The sequence below is a fragment of the Podarcis filfolensis genome (assembly GCF_964270895.1).
Source record: "Podarcis filfolensis genome assembly, chromosome: 2".
Lineage (NCBI taxonomy): Eukaryota > Metazoa > Chordata > Lepidosauria > Squamata > Lacertidae > Podarcis > Podarcis filfolensis.
The window spans coordinates 120,287,917-120,308,895 of NC_139605.1; the positions used below are offsets into that span (position 1 = coordinate 120,287,917).

The 20,979-nt window shown below is 46.9% G+C and overlaps 1 protein-coding gene across 2 annotated transcripts in view; it reads right to left on the bottom strand.

The window, feature by feature from the left end:
• Positions 1–18,177, bottom strand: part of OS9 (OS9 endoplasmic reticulum lectin) — a 32,280-nt gene extending 14,103 nt beyond the window's left edge. The window contains exons 1-8 of one of the 2 annotated variants that reach the window (XM_083599644.1): positions 17,923–18,177; positions 7,014–7,190; positions 6,421–6,484; positions 4,880–4,956; positions 3,785–3,883; positions 2,234–2,435; positions 1,398–1,508; positions 237–358 (exon numbers count right to left, since the gene is read on the bottom strand). In XM_083599644.1, coding sequence (XP_083455770.1) covers positions 237–358; positions 1,398–1,508; positions 2,234–2,435; positions 3,785–3,883; positions 4,880–4,956; positions 6,421–6,484; positions 7,014–7,190; positions 17,923–18,096 — 1,026 coding nt within the window. In that variant the 5' untranslated portion in view covers positions 18,097–18,177. The remainder of the gene's footprint in view (positions 1–236; positions 359–1,397; positions 1,509–2,233; positions 2,436–3,784; positions 3,884–4,879; positions 4,957–6,420; positions 6,485–7,013; positions 7,191–17,922) is intronic. The other variant, XM_083599645.1, reaches the window with a different exon arrangement.
• Between the last annotated feature and the right edge of the window lie 2,802 nt (positions 18,178–20,979).

Below are 20,979 nucleotides of genomic sequence, written 5' to 3' on the forward strand. Positions count from 1 at the left end.
AATTCACTGATAAGTCAAATCTTATAATTCAGGGGATACTGATAAGTGCCTCAGCAACATACCTAAATAAAAAACAAAGAACTCCCGCACCGGTGGTGTCAGAATCAAGAAAAAGGAAAATATACCAGCTTTGAGGGTAAGAATACACACACACACACACACACACACACACACACACACGTTAAAAGTATTTGGACAGATACTGGTTATGATCAGGTGTGATGACAGGAGGTTACCTTTGTTTGGTCTGGCATCTGGGCTGTCTTCTCACCTCCCCGCAGCGCTCTCTCCCAGAAATCAGAGTCATCACCTGGGTCGCTTTCAGGAGGAGAAGCAGTTGGAACAGGCTCTGGGGTCACTGACCAAACAGGCAAAAAAGTTTTTAAGTAGGAGCAAAGTCATTTGGGCTTACCAAGAGCATTTCTACAATTACACTCAGGATAGAGAATACTCTGCACCACACAAATGCAGAATTCAGCACATTGAGAATCGCAGTTCCTTTTTACAGGTTTCTAGCTTCCAAACCTGCAAGAGCAGGTACTGCCCACTAAAGATGTGAAGGTCCTGTTTCACCCCGAACCTTACCCCCCACTAATGAAAAAATGGATTACAATATACTTTCTTTTACATTGATGAACAAAATGTTTAAGACAATCTGCTTATATATTTACTTTTCTAAAATGATTTCTAAGCTTGTGTAACTGGAAGATTTTGTGTAAAATTTTGTACAGTATCAGATCATCACAATTCCTGAACACTGAAGCAAACCAAGTCCAAAGTTGTACACTGACAGCACAACTCTCAAATGCAAGAAAAATATGCATTTCTGCCTCTTGTAGGGCACTGCCGTTGTCACAAGAGAACAAATGCAGGTTCAATGCCTTCTTTGCCTATTGCTTGCCCATCTGACAGAATTGCACCAATAGACATCTGAAACTGCAGAGTGCCCCCAAGGATGAAGGCACATTGTGTAAGGGTCCTTGCACATTATCCCAACACAAAAATCAGAGGACCAATATGTTTTTTGGCACTGAAGGCCATACAGTGGACCCTCGGGTTACGTTACCTTCAGGTAACATAACTTTCGGGTTGTGAACGTGGCAAAACCCGGAAGTGTATACTTCCAGGTTTCACCATGCGCACATGTGCTCTGCGCACTTCGCACATGCGAAGCGCTCTATTGCGTTGCACACATGCACAAAATCAGCGCCTCTAGATCTGGACTTTTCGGGGTACATATGGACCTCTGGAATGAATTAAGTTTGTATCTGAATGGTCCACTGTATTTACTGACTTTTTAAAATGGTGACTTGCCTCAGGCTCCATGTGATCACCCCACCCCACGGCTAGATTTCAGTAACATCCTTGCAGAACTGTCTTGCCAGCTAGTTCCCTACCATTGCCATCTGACTCCTGAACGGCAGAGTTGGGGTCTCGCTCGTTCCACAGTCGTGTGTCTAGAGTCTTCAGCTCTTCAGAGATCTCCTCCACTTTGCGCTTTGTGTCAGCTGCAAAAAATTACACAATATACATTATACACACAAACACACACCCCAGTATGTCCAGGTAAGAAACAGGTCATCATCATAGCATCCAATGCAACAAGACAATATTCTCCCAAGCAAGCAGGACTCCTTGGCAGTCAGCGCTCAAATACTACCCGGTTTGCTCTCCCTGTGCTATGCGCTCTTCTGGCATTTGGAGGGCAAAGTGGGCACCAGAAATAGGAATCCTGAAATCCTGTGCCAAGAAATCTGGCATTCTGCCACCAAGTGACCACATTACACAGGTGAAAATACCTGCATACTTTGTTTTGTGTTGGGAGGTGTAGTGTTCAAAATACAAAATGAGATAAAGTCATCTAGTGCTTTTCAGGCTAAGTGGAATTTGAATCCAAGCCAGCACAGTCTTCACTACACCACACTGTCCCCCCATGCCTATTCTCTCAGCAACAGAGAAGGCAAATGAGGAAAGGGCATCCTTTACCACCAGTTCTTTATTCTGTTTCTGCTTTGAGGCCGTGATGCACACAATGAGTACTTTACACACCATTCAATCTCCCTGAAAGGAGGGGCTTACGCTTCAAATGCACTTAAGATACTTCTGTCACACTGCTGTATCCTACCTTGCAAGGGCTAAGTTCTAAAAATGCCACAAGTTCAAAGCGAATAGCCCTGGCCCAGAGGGCACTGAAGGGGTCTCCACCTCCTCCCTGACCAATTGTACTACTTACACACTTGGGCCTTGACATATTCCACATATTCTGCAGGGCTCAGGGCCGGGTGACAGCGGATGGTCTGAGGGGTGGCAGTGGACGGTGGCCGCAGAAATGGGTGGTGGCAGATGCGGGTGGTGTGGATGGTCAGCACGTAGGAGCAGGACTGGGGCTCGTCCACACGGGCAATGTAGTCACCTGAACCTTCCTCACACAGAAACTGCGATTTAGATATAGAAAAATATAGAAAGCTGTTTTATACTGACTCAGATCATAGCGTCCATCTAGCCTAGCGCTTTGTGTTCTATTCCTCTGGTAACCAGCAGCTCTGCAGGACCTCAGGCACCAAACTTTCCTTGCCCTGCTCCTGGAGAGCCTTTAAAGATGGATATGGCCAAGATTTTGCCTGGGACTCCTGTACCCACTGCACATGCTCCACCCACTGAGCTATGGCCCATACCCCCAAGATAGCTTTCCATGAGTTGCCAGGAGTGGGGACAGAAGAGAGGCTAATCTCGCTTTGAAAGGCACATGCATGAAATCCAGGTCTCTCTGCCAGGACAAAGGGGGAAGGTCACATTGGTTAAAGAGAGCATGGGGACTCCGAGTCCCTCCAGATGTGGTTGGACTCCCATCAGCCGCAGTTTGCATAGCCAATGGTCAGGAGTGATGGGAGTTGCATCTAGCAAGATCTGTAGCAGCACAGGTCCCACATCCCTGGGTTGAAGGGTCAGCCCAAGTTCAAACAGCAGCAGGGTACATTTATGAGACAATGTCCCTCCATTTCCTTCTGCTTCACAATGTGTACTTCCTAACACTTCCTTGGCGGCTACATAAAAACCTAATTTATTTACTTATTGATTATATATATATTTGATACCTCTTATGATTACAAATAAATCTCAAAGCAGTTTACCAAGATAGAAAGAAAACATGCAATAAAATTATTCCAATAAAAAAGTACATTGTGGATTATCACCTATGGTGTAGGGCAGAAGGATCCAGTGCTAATTGTCAGGGAAAGCTTGAGCAAGCAGGTGAGTTTTCTATGCATGTCAGAAGAACCCTGGCCCTGAGTTAGTCAGAGTTTTATATGTTAACAACACCTTAAAAGGTGGATTAGCAGCCAATGATCAGGCATTTGCAAGAGGAAAAATGGGGAACAAACTAACATGCCTGACAGCACAAGCAGGAAGCTCTTTATAGCTCTCTCCTCTGCATGAAACACAGGAGGAGAACCCATATTCCAAGCATTCCTAGGCCCAACTTCCAACTCTCGGCTCAGCATCTCTCAAGTCAACTAGAGACCAGGGACCTGTGGCCCTCCAACTCTCATCAGCCCCAGCCAGCATTGTCAATGGCCAGGAATTATGGCAGCTGTAGTCCAGCAGCATCTGGTGGGATACATGGAAAATGTCTGTTCCTGCCCATCACACAGCTCTGGCTGCCTGAATGGAGACTTTCACTTGTGCATGAATGGTTCTAAAGGACAAGAGAGCCATACTTCCTTTCCTCTCAGCTGCTGACTCAGGAAATTTCCGCACAGTGCAACCAAGTTCCTTTCCTTACCCTGACTTCAGCCTCCCGGGGCTTCCCGTTCAAGTTGCACTTGGATCCGTTGACATAGGTCTGGCTGTGGTAACGCTTCAGCTTGTGCTGCTTGGAAGCCTGTGATGCAGGGAGAGAGAACCAGAAAACACTCAAGGCCTTGGGGGGGGGGGAGTTTCACTGCTTCGATCCTTTTTATCTCTAATTAGCTGCAAGCCCCTATTGAGCAGAAGCTCAAACTGATTTGAGCTGGGCCTAGATGCAAGCAAGAGTTTATTCAGGGACAGCTGCAGACTGTCCTTAGCATACCCTCCCCCAAGCTGGTACTCTCCAAATATTGTTGTACTGCAACTCTCATCGTCCCTTATCATGGGACAGGAAGGCTCCTGAACCAGGGGCTTAATTTGCTTTCCAAGAATTGCCTTACTCTGCTTTTTTAATCTCCTTGTGCATAGCAAGGAGGGACCTCCAGACCTCTTCTCTACTTTCCCTGCATCCGTTCCTTTTCTTCTACCTGCCTCCCAGCCTCCCTCACTGGCAGCATGGTTGCCACAATCATCCCTGAATAATTTCAAGGTAGTAGCGGCAGCAGTGGCATCTGTCCCTATTTTCCATTGGAGAAGCCTTCCCCAAACTGGAGCCCTTCCAGAGATTCCTGGACTCCAGCACACTATCAGCCCCAGCCCGCACAAAGCAACTTACAAGCAAAATAAACCCACTCCACATACATGCATTAAAACCAAGGAAAAAAAGATACATTAAAAACTTCCCCACCTCTTCTAAAAGGCAAAAACAAAATGTTAACAACCAAAGGCCTGGTTAAAGAGATATGCTTTTGCTTGTGCCTGAAGTGACCCAAAGTGACTTACAAATTGGGAGCTTTCATTGCCATTCCCCTCTACTGATTTCAAGAGTGTTTTATCTCAAGGTACACTAAATCTAAGAGCTTCAGGCTGGGGGAAGGGGGAGGAAAGGTCTATTAAGGAAAGCAAGTGAAACATCAGATTTGATTTATGTTCGGCAGTTAGGAGGTTGGAGAGCTACCTAAGCCTTAGGGATGCTCACTCAAGTTTTTCCCCATTGCATGAAGTGATCAAGGGCCTAGGGAACACCCACCTTGGCAGTTTCGTTGTCCCAGTCGAATGCGGACTGGTAGTACCCCAGGTACAGAATGTCACCTTTGATTTCAGACTCTGGGGGTGGGGGAAGACACAGGGAAAGATGAAAAGTGTCACTTTGTTAACTGGAAGCTTGGACCTCAGGAGAGAGTAATGATGATGATGATGATGATGATGATGATGATGATGATGATGGTAACAACATCTTAGCATGAACCAGAGGCTGAGAAAAGACCTGCTTCAGTTGTGCCGCCACAGTGTAAATTCAAGCTGTGAATCTGGCTACACTGACCACCACACACAAAAGACGCCCTTTCAGTAAAAACAAAATGTTAAATATTCTGGTCTAAGCTAATCACGCCACTAGTTTCCTGACACATATGTTTTGTTTGCATAAAATCTGTGATTATAGATTAGGGGCTATCCCAGCTAAGAAACGGAAGGGATTAGTACGAAGTAAAGTTTCAAATCTGCATATTGATGCAAAAAGGGAGAGTGCACCAGACTGAAGAACCCCCACTTCCTTTTGAGAACACAGCCATGCACCCTATCAGTTCAAAGTAGCTGAACAGCCATTCCTGGTTTGCTGACATGAACTGCTTCAGTCATCAGCCCTTGACAGTGTTGGAAGACCCCCACCCTGGCCAAACTCTGCAATATGGGGAGACTATGGATCTCTTGTTATAAGACTACTGTAAGAATTAACCATGTATACAGACCTATGGTTAAGGGTTATTAAAAGGGTGGCACTACACTCACGACACAATTATGGGGACTGTGGTTGATCTTTTCCCACTGCAGATCAGCAAAGTGGGAGGCACTTTGCAGCAGGCAAGTGGCAAGTGATGGAGCACCAGAGGCTCTCAGATACTGCTGGAGTCCAACTCCCACCAGCCCTGGTCAGCAGTCATGGGAGTTGTGGTCCAGAGGCACCTGAAGAGCCAAAGGCTCCCCATCCCTGGCTTAACTGTTCACTGATTATTTATTTCTACTCCACCTTTCATGCCAAAGACCTGTCAGGTTGACTAATATTAAAAGGGGAAAAATGAGCATTGTATCCAGAGAAAGTTGAGTGGAACTCTTTTGAATAATAAGACTTGCTTGGCTTTCTTTTCTACCACAACTCCATTTCACCTCCCAGAAGCCATTTCTGAGACTTGGTGGTCCCTCTGGAACAGTGGGTTATTGCAGCAACCCTCCTGCTCCACCAAAGCAAATTGTGCCAATGCATATTGCAGTTGAGAAGCAGGCAAGCATGACTCCCAGACCTTTCTTTGCCACCACCAGCCCACTTCTGCTCTGAGTGAATCATATACTCTTCACTGTTGTGGCATCCGGGGTGGGGAGGTTTAAACCTTCCGTTACAGTGGAGATGGAAAAAAAACCCAGCACGGTTGGGTAAAGCGAGCAAACATGGTCTGGGGGGTGTGGGGCTTGCAGAAGGCTGGATAGGAGGGGCTGGAGGGTCAGAGGCTCCCCATACCTACTTTGAACCTAAACCAAGCAGATGAGAGAAACCGACAAAAGAGAAGAGAGTACCTTCCATGTGGTATTGCTGGATGTGCTTCCCGTAGCAGAACTCGTACGTCCACCAGTCCTTAGTCTGAGAGAAAAGGGAGACGTTAAAGCCTAGGTGATTTGGCTGAAGCAAAAAATCTTGTTGTAAGAGCCCCAATGCATTATAATTCTCTTGAAGTATTACACCCAAATTAGGCAATGCCTAATCATGCAAATGAGTGGAGTGGACATGGAAGTGTTGAGTTTCACTGAAGTTTTGGTTATAAAAGTGGGAAAAGCTCAAGGACTCAGGAGTGGAGAGGGGGGAGGGGAGAAAGAGAAAGAGAAGAAGAATCTCAATGGAGTTTTAATAAGGCTGCAAGATTCAAGTTAGCATTTTAGCTGAGTACCGGCTTCGGTTCCTTAAAGGAGGCAGTCCCCATGACAGCAAGAGATTGTTGGCGAAGGAAAAACAAGGATGATTGAGGGTAATCATCCTTGCAAATTTCCCCAGGGACAGGGGGAACGGGCTTCACTTGCAGTTTGTTAACAGAGAGCCCAGGGGTGGCTTCTGCTGCTTCTCTTCTTGCATCTGGTCTCCCAACATTTAATCCCAACCCTTAGCCCAAAGTTACCTTGGTAAGGCAAGGAGCCACTTCCATGGGCTTCAGCAGTTCTGAGATTCCAAGTCCACTGTAACTCCGTGGGTGTTCCTCTTTTTCCTGGTGGATCTTCACTGCGGCAGCAGGTAGCCGGCACTCGTACATCTGCTTGTATTTGGATGAGATACTCACCACATCAGATGACTTGCTCTGGGAAGATATAAGCAAAGGAGCTGGGTGAGAAGAGATAAATTGGTGGCAGGCAGCAGCCTGACTTCCCCAAAAGGACAAGGGAAGCAGGAGCCCAGGAGATACAAACAGCAAGAACAGGACTTAGGTTTGCCTTTTGGAGAACCAGTCTCCGGACACTTTAAAGTGGTTCTTTGGATCCACCATGTGAGCCTGCTATCTTGGTCAACAAGGCTTCCAGCCACTGGAAACACCACACGGGACAACGGCTAAAGCATGAAAGAGTTTTTTATTTCATAGAATCATAGAATCATAGAGTTGGAAGAGACCACAAGGGCCATCGAGTCCAACCCCCTGCCAAGCAGGAAACACCATCAGAGCAATTTAGCAATTTATTTTTAGGGGAAAAGGCAAAAGTCAGACTTTGCTGTGATGCAACATCTTCCCTCTTAGGGGAGAGTCAGAGCCAGTAGGAAGCACACATTTTGGCTGGTTACTAAACCCAACATTTTGGCTGATTACTAAACCCAACCTTGCAGACTACTGATTATTATATTGATAATATCACCACAGGGGAAAAGTTCCATTTGGTCTTCCCTTATTCCTGGTACCAAGATATCTTGGTTGGGTATATTTACAAATGCAGCTGGGCTTGCTTTCAAGTAAACCTGCGTAGAATTGAGCCTGTAACCCGTTTCACCACCAGTCCAGTCACTCTAGGCAGAGCGCTGTATATACTCCACATTTATATATACATAATACACACACACCCCACCCCCAAGGTAACCTAAATTCTGCCCACTATATTATATGCAAGTCAAGCAATTTGCATCCATGTACAGTACATGTAAGTTAAAGGACGCAGGTGGCGCTGTGGGTTAAACCACAGAGCCTAGGACTTGCCGATCAGAAGGTCGGCGGTTCGAATCCTCGTGACGGGGTGAGCTCCCGTTGCTCGGTCCCAGCTCCTGCCAACCTAACAGTTCAAAAGCACGTCAAAGTGCAAGTAGATAAATAGGTACCGCTCCGGCGGGAAGGTAAACGGCATTTCCGTGCGCTGCTCTGGTTCACCAGAAGTAGCTTAGTCATGCTGGCCACATGACCCGGAAGCTGTACACTGGCTCCCTTGGCCAATAAAGCGAGATGAGCGCCACAATCCCAGAGTCGGTCACGACTGGACCTAATGGTCAGGGGTCTCTTTACCTTACATGTAAGTTACAGGAGGATCAAGGGAGTACATAGGGCAATGAACCCGCTATCAACTGCTTGGCCCCTTCCCAGCTTCAGCAATTATGCTAGGCATTGCCTACATTTTCCTGCTGATCTTTATATTACTACTGCAGCCTCTACTACAACTATATCCCACCTTTCCTCCTTCCTTTTTATCCTTCCAACAACCCTGTGAGGTAGGTTAAAGCTACGAGGCACTGACTTGCCCAAAGTAACCCAGTGAGCTTCACGGCTGAGTGCGGATTTGAACCCTGGCCTCCTGGGACCTAGTCCAACACTCAATAATTAATACAACACAGCCGCTCTAGCCAGGGGGTGAGGGAAACTCTTGCCACAGTCTTCATTGGGCCCAGCAGATGCTCTAACACCACCCACAATTACCTTCTAATCATGCCCACCCCGATGTGACAACATCACAGTTGTTCACACAAGGACCAGTGTGTGTAGTTTCTGTGTATGGAAGACGTTCCAGACACCTTGTATTGAAGACCTTGTGTGTATGGAAGACCTTTATGCTCCTCTCAAATGTAAATATGATCTGAGTAATACACATTTACATAGCAATAACAGCATGTACAGTGGTACCTCGGGTTAAGAACTTAATTCGTTCCGGAGGTCCGTTCTTAACCTGAAACTGTTCTTAACCTAAAGCACCACTTTAGCCTATGGGGCCTCCCGCTGCGCCACTGCTGCATGATTTCTGTTCTCATCCTGAAGCAAAGTTCTTAACCCGAGGTACTATTTCTGAGTCTGTAACCTGAAGCGTCTGTAACCTGAGATACCACTGTATTCATATTACCAAAGCAATTATTCACCAGTGTGTCCCTCAACAGTCAAACATACAATCAGCAATGATTACACTACAAACACGCAAAGGGCGGCACCAAGGCAAGGTCACCGTGAGCTCAGCTCCAACTGGCCAGCCAACTGCAACCAAGCCCTCCAGAACATTCGCAGATGTACAAAGTACAAGCCAGATTTAGACTGTTGACAGAAAGGGGCTCCTCTTTTTTTGCCTGACAAACTACTTGGCAGAAAGTCAAAACCCTCTCATTCATACAAATCACTCCCTTTTGAAAACTGACGGAGAGACAGGCTCTGTTTTTGCAGTCACATAGGGGCAGAAAAGCATCAGCCACAAAGAACAGCAGTGCAGTATAGCAGGGGTAACTTCTTCCTAACTGGAAGAGCACTGTTACTACATTTGTGTTTCTGGGCATTTCTGACAGATCCAGACCAAAATGTATTTTCCAAAAAGCTGAGCTCAGTTTTGGGATGAATTAAATGATGCTCACAGTGGTGAGGACCACACTCGTTTTTACTTTGCAGAGCCACACTTTTCAGAGTGGTTTAACAATCAATCGCTCTTCACAGGGAACTCTGGGCATTGTAGGTCTTATGAGGGGAATGGGGGTCTCCTAACGACTCTCGACACCCTTAACAAACTACAGCAACTGCAATTCTTTGGAGGAAGCTGTGAATGTTTAAAGTGGCAGCATAGCACTTTAAATGTATGGTGAATGTGGCCTAAATCAAGGATCATGATTTGTTGCACCAGATAGTAGAGGAACAAAGTGGGAGCTAACTCCATGTTCACAGTAACTATTGATTACTGTGACGTATCAACATGGTCCATTCAATATTGCTCTTTTACTCCCCAGTATAAACCAGCACCTCAAACCGCCCACATATTTGTTGTGATTTAGAGCTCTCTTAGGCTGCAGGTGACGCTGTGGTCTAAACCACTGAGCCTAGGGCTTGCCGATCAGAAGGTCGGTGGTTCGAATCCCTGCAATGGGGTGAGCTCCTGTTGCTTGGTCCCAGCTCCTGCCCACCTAGCAGTTCAAAAGCACATCAAAGTGCAAGTAGATAAATAGGTACCGCTCCGGCGGGAAGGTAAACGACGTTTCCGTGCGCTGCTCAGAAGCTGGCCACATGACCCAGAAGCTGTCCGCGGACAAATACCGGCTCCCTCGGCCTATAGAGCGAGATGAGCGCACAGAGTCGTCCGCGACTGGACCTAACGGTCAGGGGTACCTTTACCTTTAGGCTGCAGTCCTATCCTATGTATCTGGGGGCAAGTCCAACTGAACTCAGTTGGGCATATTTCTGAGCAGAAATGTATAGGATTTCGTTGTTGGACAGTTCTTGTGCTGTGGCAGCAATCTACATGTACAAAAAAGCTGGAAAAGTAGCCTCTCAATGTGCCACTGAAATCAAGCTCACTCTATGATAGATTTCAAAATGACATATTTCAAAATGACAGAGTGCTAGAGTCCTGACTAGTCAAGTTGCATGGGATCAATTCCAATCTGTTACCTCCAAGAATGTGGACAGGCTGCTTGGACGAGTGAAACCAACCACCTGTCTCCTTGATTCTTGCCCATCCTGGCTTATAAAAGCAAGCCGGGAAGGGCTGGGTGATGGGCTTCGTGGGGGGTGGTGAATGCTTCTCTCTGTGAGGGAGCCTTCCCAAACCCGCTGAAAGAGGCGGTTATCAAACCGCTTCTTAGAAAACCATCTTTAGATGCGGCCAATATGTCCAACTATCGCCCAGTCTCAAATCTTCCATTATTGGGCAAGGTGATTGAGTGAGTGGTTGCTGAACAACTCCAGACACGCCACTGGATCCATTTGGACCATTTGGATCCCTTCCAGTCGAGATTCAGGCCTCATCATGGGACTGAAACTGCCTTGGTTGCACTGGTCGATGATCTCCAGCAGGCTAGGGACAAAGGTGAGAGCTGTTTCCTAGTTCTGCTGGATCTCTCAGCGGCTTTTGACACCATTGACCAGAACATCCTTCTGGACCGTCTAGAGGGGCTGGGAGCTGGGGGCACTGTTATACAGTGGTTCCACTCTTTCCTCCTGGGTCATGTTCAGAAAGTGGTGGTGGGGGATGAGTGTTCAGACCCCTGGGCTCTCACTTGTGGGGTGCCTCAGGGTTCTGTCCTCTCCCCCATGCTTTTCAACATCTACATGCAGCTGCTGGGAGAGATCATCAGGGGCTTTGCACTGGGTGTTCATCAGTATGCGGATGATACCCAGCTCTACCTCCCTTTCAAATCAGAACCAGTGAAGGTCCTGTGTGAGTGTCTGGAGGTGGTTGGAGGATGGATGGTGGCTAACAGATTGAGGTTGAATCCTGACAAGACAGAAGTACTGCTTTTGGGGGACAGGAGGCGGGTGGGTGTGGAGGACTCCCTGGTCCTGAATGGGGTAATTGTGCCCCTGAAGGACCAGGTGCGCAGCCTGGGAGTCATTCTGGACTCACAGCTGTCCATGGAGGCGCAGGTCAATTCTGTATCCAGGGCAGCTGTTTATCAGCTCCATCGGGTACACAGGCTGAGACCCTACCTGCCCGCGGACTGTCTCACCAGAGTGGTGCATGCTCTGGTTATCTTTCACTTGGACTACTGCAATGCGCTCTATGTGGGGCTACCTTTGAAGGTGACCTGGAAACTACAACTAATCCAGAATGTGGCAGCTAGACTGGTGACTGGGAGTGGCCGCCGAGACCACATAACACCGGTCTACACTGGCTCCCAGTACGTTTCCGAGCACAATTCAAAGTGTTGGTGCTGACCTTTAGAGCCCTAAACGGCCTTGGTCCAGTATACCTGAAGGAGCGTCTCCACCTCTATCATTCTGCCCGGACACTGAGGTCCAGCTCCGAGGGCCTTCTGGCGGTTCTCTCCCTGCAAGAAGCCAAGTTACAGGGAACCAGGCAGAGGGCCTTCTCGGTAGTGGCACCTGCCCTGTGGAACGCCCTCCCACAAGATGTCAAAGAGAAAAACAACTACCAGACTTTTAGAAGACATCTGAAGGTAGCCCTGTTTAGGGAAGCTTTTAATGTTTAATAGACTATTGTATTTTAATATTCTGTTGGAAGCCGTCCAGAGTGGCTGGGGAAACCCAGCCAGATGGGTGTGGTATAAATAAATTATTATGATTATGATTATTATTTATATGGATGTTAAAACGTGATGTTGCAATTTCATTTTAAGACGCCACTCAGTAGCTGCAGAATCCCTGCACAATTTTAGAGCACACTAGAATGCATTGTTCCAAGGAGATGCCAGCCAGGCCTACCACCACAGATAAACGGCAAGTAATACTTTGGCCACCTTAGAAGAGAAGACTCCCTGGAAAAAACCCTGATGTTGGGAAAGATTGAGGGCACAAGGAGAAGGGGACAACAGAGGACGAGATGGTTGGACAGTGTTCTTGAAGCTACCAGCATGAGTTTGACCAAACTGCGGGAGGCAGTGGAAGACAGGAGTGCCTAGCGTGCTCTGGTCCAGGGGGTCACGAAGAGTCAGACACAACTGAACAACAACAACAAAACCCTAAAACTTCCCCAAGCACATTGCAAAGGAAGATTTGTCATGGCACACAGTATGTCTTTGGGGTAGCTTACTTAGCCTTATTGTTATTTTCATCAGGAAGCACCAGTAGATTGAGCACAGTTTAAGGTTTTCAAACGGCTTAGGACCACAATACTTCAATGACCGCCTCTTTCCATATGAACCTAGCCTAAGAGAGATCATCTTCTGAGGCTCTCCTTCATGAGTCTCCTCGAGAGGTCTGGAGGGTGGCAACATGAGAACGGGCCTTTTCTGCAGTGGCTCCTCGGATGTGGAATGCTTTCCCCAGGGAGGTTGACCTGGCACCTTCATTATACACCTCTATGTGCCAGGCAAAAATGTTCCTTTTTAACCAGACCTTTGGCTGATTTGATTGACATCCTATACCCTTTTAAAATCTGGTGGTGGGGGGGGGAGGTTATTGGGTTGTTGTGTTTTTATTTTGATTATGTATTTTGTGGTTCTATATTTTGATTTTATTTTGTGAATTGCCCTGAGATCTGCAGGTATAGGGCAGTATATTAAATAAATAAATGAATGAATAAATAAATAAATAAATAAATAAATAAATACCAGTGCACAGCATAATGGTTCCTGTTGCTAGGACCTAAGGCTGTGTCAGGTAATTAATCTGGAACTGATAGGGCAAGGGCCAGTTCAGAATGAACTTGCATGGAAGTGAAACTTTATTCTTAAAAAGAAACAAGCAGCTGTGCAGGCTGCTATAGCAACATGGAGACACTCCTGCAAATGAATCCAACTAAAATTACTAGTTCACAAATAATTTTACTAGCTTATCAGCCCACATATGCCATTGCCCCAGAAGTAAAAAACAAAGCAAAAACAGATTTGTAAGACTTCCCAGCCTGATCATCTGGAAGGGTCCCTTAGGCTGCAGTCTGATGAATACTGACTTGAGTGTAAGCCAGCCTTTTAAATTAAGCCCAGAAAAGTTACTAGCCTGCAAAAAGAAAGTGCAAGCCTGTTAGAGGCTGGCAGGAGACAGAGCTCTGCCCCTCCTCCTGTAGCCCACTACATTTTGATGCAAGGCACAGGGGGGACCAAATGCTGTGTCCCTCTTCTGCCACTCTTCTCACTCACCAGTGTAGGATTCCTTTTGACCTATAGCTCACAGGCAAGTGCTTAAACACAAGGCTGGGGTAAGACCCATTGAATCAGAGGGCTGCATCCACTGCCCTACTGGCTGTGGTTGATGGGAGTTGGAGTCCAACAACATCTGGGGGTCATTGGTTGGGGAAAAGTTGGCATATAGGACTGCACTGCCATTTGCCATAGCAAGTGGCTATTTACAAGATGCATTGTTTTGTTACCCATGTAATATGACTTTTGCTGTAACTGTAATGTTCAACTTATGCTTTAGTTTATGTTTTAGTTGCTGCTTTGGTTAATAGTGTTTTATAGACTGCAATTGTTTTACTGATTATTTGTTATTTATTTTATATGATTTATGCTGTACTTGTGATACTACTATGTTCTATTATGTTGTTAATTATTGTGTGTAAGCCACTTTGGCATTCAGTGGAATGAAAAGCGGCATATAAATACAATCAATCAATCAGTCAATTCTATGCCAGCCTGGAAGCCACCATTTAATGCTAAGCACTCCCCACTGCTTGGAATGGCTCTGGTGCAAGTCACTCTGGTGCCAGATGTTACATTTCCTTTTATGATACAGCACTTGCAGTATCCCAAGCTCCATCACTTGCAAGGGAACAACACACAGGAAAACCAGATGGTTAAGCTGTCAATGCCTTCAGGGAGCAGCTACTTCTATTAGGGAGTCTCTTTTTCTTCTGGAGAAGGGATGCAGTTCTACAACAGATAGATTCTTATAAGAGTCAAAACACCACTAAAGCAAAAGGAGGTACACCCACACTTGTGCTAATGAAAAATGACTCCTTATGTAAAACAGAATATATTAGCCAGATTTTTTTTTTTAAACTATATGAGACATCAGTATCAAAAATCCAAATACTGCAGAATCACAGAGGGGAGGTTGTTCACTGAGAGGGCGTGGAATGAACACACTGTGTAAATTACAGTCATTTGTTTATGTTGCAAGCTTCAAACTCCAGTAGTCAGAGACACGGTTGGGCAGCTGACATCTTGGTGCTGCAGGAAGCACTGCTTTCAAAACAGTAGACATGCAATTAAGAGTGCACCTGAGCGGCATAAATAGTTTTCAGGATGTACACATAACTGATTACTAACTAAGATACCGGTGCAGAGCAGCTTTCTCCAACCTGGTACCTGCCAGATGCTTTGGATTACAACTCCCATCAGCCACGGTATGCAAAGCCAATGGTATGGGACGATGGGTGCTGTAGTCCAAAGCCCCTGGAGGGCACCAAGCAGGGGAAGGTGAGTGCAGAAGATGCCCATAGCTGGGTACTGCCACTTCAAGACTACAAATTTTCTACCAAGACCTGTCCTATTAACTAAAGCAGCAAGTTTCCCTTAAAACAGGGGTCTGCAACCCGCGGCTCCGGAGCCGCATGTGGCTCTTTTACACCTTTGCCGCGGCTCCGGGGCGGATACTAGCGAGGGGAGGAGGCACATTGTGTGCCCCGACACTCCCCACTGTTTTAAATGTCACAATGGTTTTGCGGCTCCCAGTTTTTTTTTCTTCGGTCCAAGTGGCTCTTTTTGTCTTAAAGGTTGCAGACCCCTGCCTTAAAACAAAGGCTACTGCTGTCCTATAAATATATCTCAGGAAAATCATCTGCATCACACTTTGAGAAACCCAGGTCCTTCTCAGTTCTGCCACCTTGAAAAAGACCAGACCCTCTATGGGTCTGTTGCCTCCCCTTCCCTAAGACGACAGGAAACAAAGAAGAAAGGAGAGAGAGGTAGAGGGAGAGAGAAAGAAGAGCCATTTGGCTCTGGAAGGTTTAAGTCAGTCCTCTGTAAAAACCACAAAGGAGATCAAGGACAATAGCACTCAAGCCACTTAAAATAAGTCTTCAAATTCAAATTCCTCAGGGTCAACTACAACACAGATGATGCAAGGCTCAGGTGTGATGATGCAACCCTTGCTAGAGTAGTAAACATACACTGATGCCACTGGTCCTGAAAAGGGCAAGGATGCAAGCAGCTGTAGAAAGCAGAGCAGCAGTCAAGGAACCTGAACAGGATGATTAGGGTTTGAGTGCCCACTGCTATTAGGTGTCCACAGTCAAACATCATCAAATATACCATGAAGCCAAGAATGTCCTATCTAAAGGGCAAGGCAAGTGTGTGAGCTGTTTACAGATCCTACATGCATTTTGGGAGGGGTGGGCTACAGACACATAGGGAAAGTGCATCACCTCCTTTAAACTACAGTCAGAACTACATTTAAAAATCAACTCCCCTTTATTTATGACAACTACTGTACCAGGCAGAGTAATCCAAACCCCAATCCACCATGTTGTATGGAGAGGGAGGGAGCACTCAGTATGCCCCCCAAAATGACAGACAAAAGCTGCCACTGGTGGTAGCCAGCAGGAACCCCCAAATTATGGTGTTTTGGACTGGGCTGGCACAAAATTGGCTGGATTCTGTGCTAATTCTGCTATTGTCATAAGATGGCAATAGGCCTGGCCTGTGTCTGTTCACTGCACCAGCCTGGGGCTTGGCACAGCAAAGAGGTATTTTTCCCTGCCTCTGTTGCCCACCCCTTCCACCATGAGCAGCAGGACAGCAGAAGCAGCCATGGCTACACTATGCCACAAAGTCCAGCCACTCCTTACATTTTTAAAGAAGTTTTCAATTTGAGTTATCCATGGGTTAGCCAGGATAGGCACTCAGCCTCTTGAACACCATTATTATGTTAAGTGTACATTAAATAAAATAAAATATAGATGACTACAAATATGTAGTATTTAATTTAGTTGCTATGTGGTTGTAATTAGCCCAAGCTGATTTCTTGGCAGCTGTTGTAACTGTCTAAGCATTTACCTCAAGGTTGACTAGCCCGTGGCCCTCCAGATGTTGCTGAACTCCAACTTCCATCATCCCTGACCATTAGCCATGCTGGCAGGGGCTGCTGGGAGTTGGAGTTCAACAACATCTGGAGGGATACAGGCTTCCCAGTCCTGTATTACATGATTGGTGAAATGGTCAATTTTTCTGAAGTAATTAAATGTTTGTTACATGAGTATTATTCCTGCCCTGTATGGCATACCTTGGCCATACCTTGAAGGGTGAGATACTGTTCCTCTAAATAGGAATGGGGAAACATGGGGCCCGACTGACACTGAAGGATTCCAACTCCCATCATTCCCAGCGAGTATATCCAATAGTCAGGGATGATGGAACCTGTAGTCCAAGAATTTCTTGGAAGCCACAGTTTCTCTATCCTGGTCTCCCAAGGGAAGCTCACCTACCGCCATAATTACATGTCTTTAGGCACCAGTCAAAAACATTCCTCTTTACTCAGGTGTTCATCCATTAAATTACCTATGGCCTGTTGAATGTGGAGGGGACGTTACTATGGTTTTTTATTATTTTGCTGTATATACTGTTTTATTATTCTGCATTAAAAAATGTTATTAATGTTGTACACCACCCAGGGATCTTTGGATAAAGTGTGGTATATAAACTGAATACATAATAATAATAATTTAAAATAATATCTTGCTACGCTTTAATGGGACAGAGGACCCCTACCTGTTGTTTATTGCAGACAGATTTGTTTTATTTATTCATACAATTAGTTACCTGGCTCTTCATTGCAAATAACCCCCAAAGCGAGGGTACAATACTTATAAAACGCAGCAAAAACCCACACAATGAACGCATCAACAAACAAGAGATCCAACAGGACCTGGTCGGGGGCGGCTCTCATGGGGAGGGGGTCGCCCTGGGAAGCCTCTTGCTGCGAGCAGAGCCAGCGCAGCGCCTTGCGGCCCCTCAGAAGCCTGGCACGAGTTGATGAAGGGGCGAGAGCCGTCTGGCGTTGGCGGCGGCGCCTGAGGCGGCGGCCTCGGGCCCGCGGAACCTTCTGCCACAGTAATGACGAGGACGACGACAACAACAACAAGGAGCGCAGGTCTTTCCCGAGGCGCCGCCAGGCTCCTTTTGCCGCTTCTGCTGGACTCTCCGGCGCTTCCCTGCCCACCACCATCGCCTCAGCTCGGCCCAGCCAGCCATACCTGCCCGGCCATCACGGGCTCGGCGCCGATTTCAATGCCGTACTTCAGCTCGCTGAGCTCGTGGAGGTTGAGCGCGCCCAGCGCCTCGCTGCGCCCCAGCGCCAGAGCCCCGGCCTGGAGGAGGAGGAGCAGCCGAGGCGCCCAGGACCCCGAGAGGCGTCGCGCCGGCGCCATCTTCCCCGCGCGGCTCCCTCCGGCTTCTCGCCTTTACTGGCAGCCTCCGCGGAGGCTACTTCCGCCCTTCCTCTACGGGAGGGGGCGGCTCCGATGACTATTATTGCGCGGGAGCCTTTCCATTGGCTGCCGGGAAGGGCGGGGGAGTGAAGCGTTCGTCGGAGAAACCTGGTAAGAGGGGATTGGGTCGCTCCCGTCAGCCAATCAGGAGAGCGAGCGCCCGTATTGGGCTGCGGCTAAACGAGGAAGAAGCGCGTCGCGGGACGCTCAGCTCGGCGCTCGGCAGCCAATCAGAACAGCGAGCGCCTGCAGGACTAGAGGGGCTGCTGCGCAATCCGTAAATACCGCTTGACGGCGCGCGCCAGCTGCCTGCAGATGCGTGGCTCCGTGTTCTGTTTTGTTTTGTTTTTAAAATCTAGATAATTTATTCCGGATTATTTCGACACCCCTGTGGAAGCACGGTGATCTTGAATACTGTATAATGCATTTAAAGTATAATGGGGGAATATTATTTTAGCACTTACTATAGCTTTCCTGAATATTAGCACAAGAGCATAGTGAAAACATGTCAAGGAGTCATTAATCCACATTCAGTGACCCTGGGCAAGAGCTATGGAAGGGATTCGGTGAGCCGATGCCCTACCTGAAGCTGGAGCACGCAGGCTGCATGACCCGTTTTAATTCACTTGGAATGGCTGTTGTCTCCTTGGGCCCCAGGATTTGTCCTTTTCTAAAATGCTGTTCTATTGTTGCTATTAATAATAACCTTCCTATTAATAATGTCTCATTAATTCAATTAATAGTTGTCATTATTATTATTAATTAGATTTATATAACAGCCCACAAACATACATTCCTTGGGTGGGTTACAACAAAATACTAAAAAACAGAATCTATAATCAATCACTACAGGCAGAACTAAAACGACTACATTAATATGAATAGACCCATGGGAAGAGCGCTTTCTCCACTTATGTGGCAGTAAAACCCCTTTGAATTTTGGGACTTAGTCCTATAGCATTCGCACAATCAGGCAAAAGCCATTCCACAGCTTTCAGTGATTCCTAGGGTGCTTCCTGATGTGTGTTTATTGCAGGATCCTGGCGGTCTGTGCTTTATGAAAAATCATACACATTTCCTTTTAAACACTGACATTTTTGCTAGGATAGCTTTGCAGTTGCTAGGATAATTCTTGGCTTGGCCAAACTCCTTATCTCAGATATTTCTGTAGGTATTTTATAATGATGATGATTGCCCTCACTTTCTGGTGGGTCATGACTCATGAGAAACATGAGTACCCTTGGCTTCCATCTTCTGCTTGCTTGACTCCTGCTGTAACTGTAATTGGAATTACAGTTAACTGGAATTGCAGTTAATCTTGTCATCCACAGGCATGTGAGGGAACCATTCTAGATGAGTGTGTCCTTTGGAGAGGCTTTGGTCTGGTGCCCTGGACCCAGGCAATAAGGTGTTCAGCTCCAAAGTGCTATTGGAGACTGAAGTGAAGGCCCAAGACAGGTGTTGATCATTATGTGAGCTGCGCACAGGTGGTCTGAAGCGAGCGAGCTACCACCATTCCTGTGGAGCCTCTTTTTATTGAGACAAGCATGCAAGCTAGGCAAATACATTTTTGGGCTGTGACCTTTACACATCTTCCGTCCCGAAATCGTGGGGTGGTAAAAAGCTATTTTGGCACCTGTTCCACAGCGTCATTTTCCCCTTGCTCAATGTATGACGTAGGAGACAAAAGGACTCTAAGGAAAATGTTACAGACAGGACACTGCTGACTTCTGAGACCGCAAAAGGTCAGACATGGGTGGAACGATGTACAGACAGTTGTGGCTTGTCTGGGGGGGGTGTTCCCTGCACCCCAAGGTCACGCGTGCAGGCAGACATGGCTGCCTGCTGGTGGGGAAGTGTGCTCCCTCCGGACCCCACTCCCCACTCCGCAATATCCCTACATCTCCCCTTTTCTGTCTATCAAAGAGCAGATCCCGAGTCCACCCATGCCCTGTGCGTGTGAAGCCGGGCATACTCCAAATTGGAGGAGTTTATAATGCCGGGAGTAATGTGTTAGGCCGAATTTGATAAGAAGCAGCGAGTGCCATGACGCAGGGACCAGAGCGAACTTTGCAGAGTTGTAAAATAGTGGGAATACATTGCATACAACAATTGCAGCAAATAAGGCAGGTGGTAAACATTATAGCATAGGTGACAATGTGTTTGAGTCATAGAAGATCAGAAGGTCAGCTAGTGAGGCTAGTTCCACAGATTATGAAACATTCATTGGCAAAGGCAGGTATGGCATGAAAAGAAACAGCATAGAGTCATCAGGAAGTTGGGCAAATATATGGCAGCAAGTCTGTGAGGAAATGTCTCTGGTTGTTCAGGCTAGTCGGCAGCAAGTTGGGCAATTATATGGCAACAGTCAGTAACGAAATGTCTCTGGTTGTTCAGGCTCGAGAGAGCTGATATTGTCCAACAGGAACAAGGGCTTGATGTCACCCAAGTGACTGAAGCAACTTCCTTCTGGTCTGCACTCGGTGGTACCATGTCTCACAGGGGTGGTGTGATACTGGCATCTCCCATAGGAAGCTGGAAGTTTGGAGCTCGGACTGGAACCGGACTGGTCAGGCCATGATGCCAGACTATGCTGGAGAGCGAATCGCACACACCGAACTGGAACTCACAAGAGACCTGTAGGGGTAGAAATAAAGCATAGCCCTGCCCCCAGGTGGTCAGGGGCCACAAGGCCACGCCACTTCAGGTCTGCTGCAGATCCAATAGCTGTTTATATAAAAGGTTAGCTCAAGGTCCTTGGACTTGTGGAGATGTCTGTCTGCTGGTGCAAGCCTGTCTGAATCAAAAGCAAGATGGTTAAAT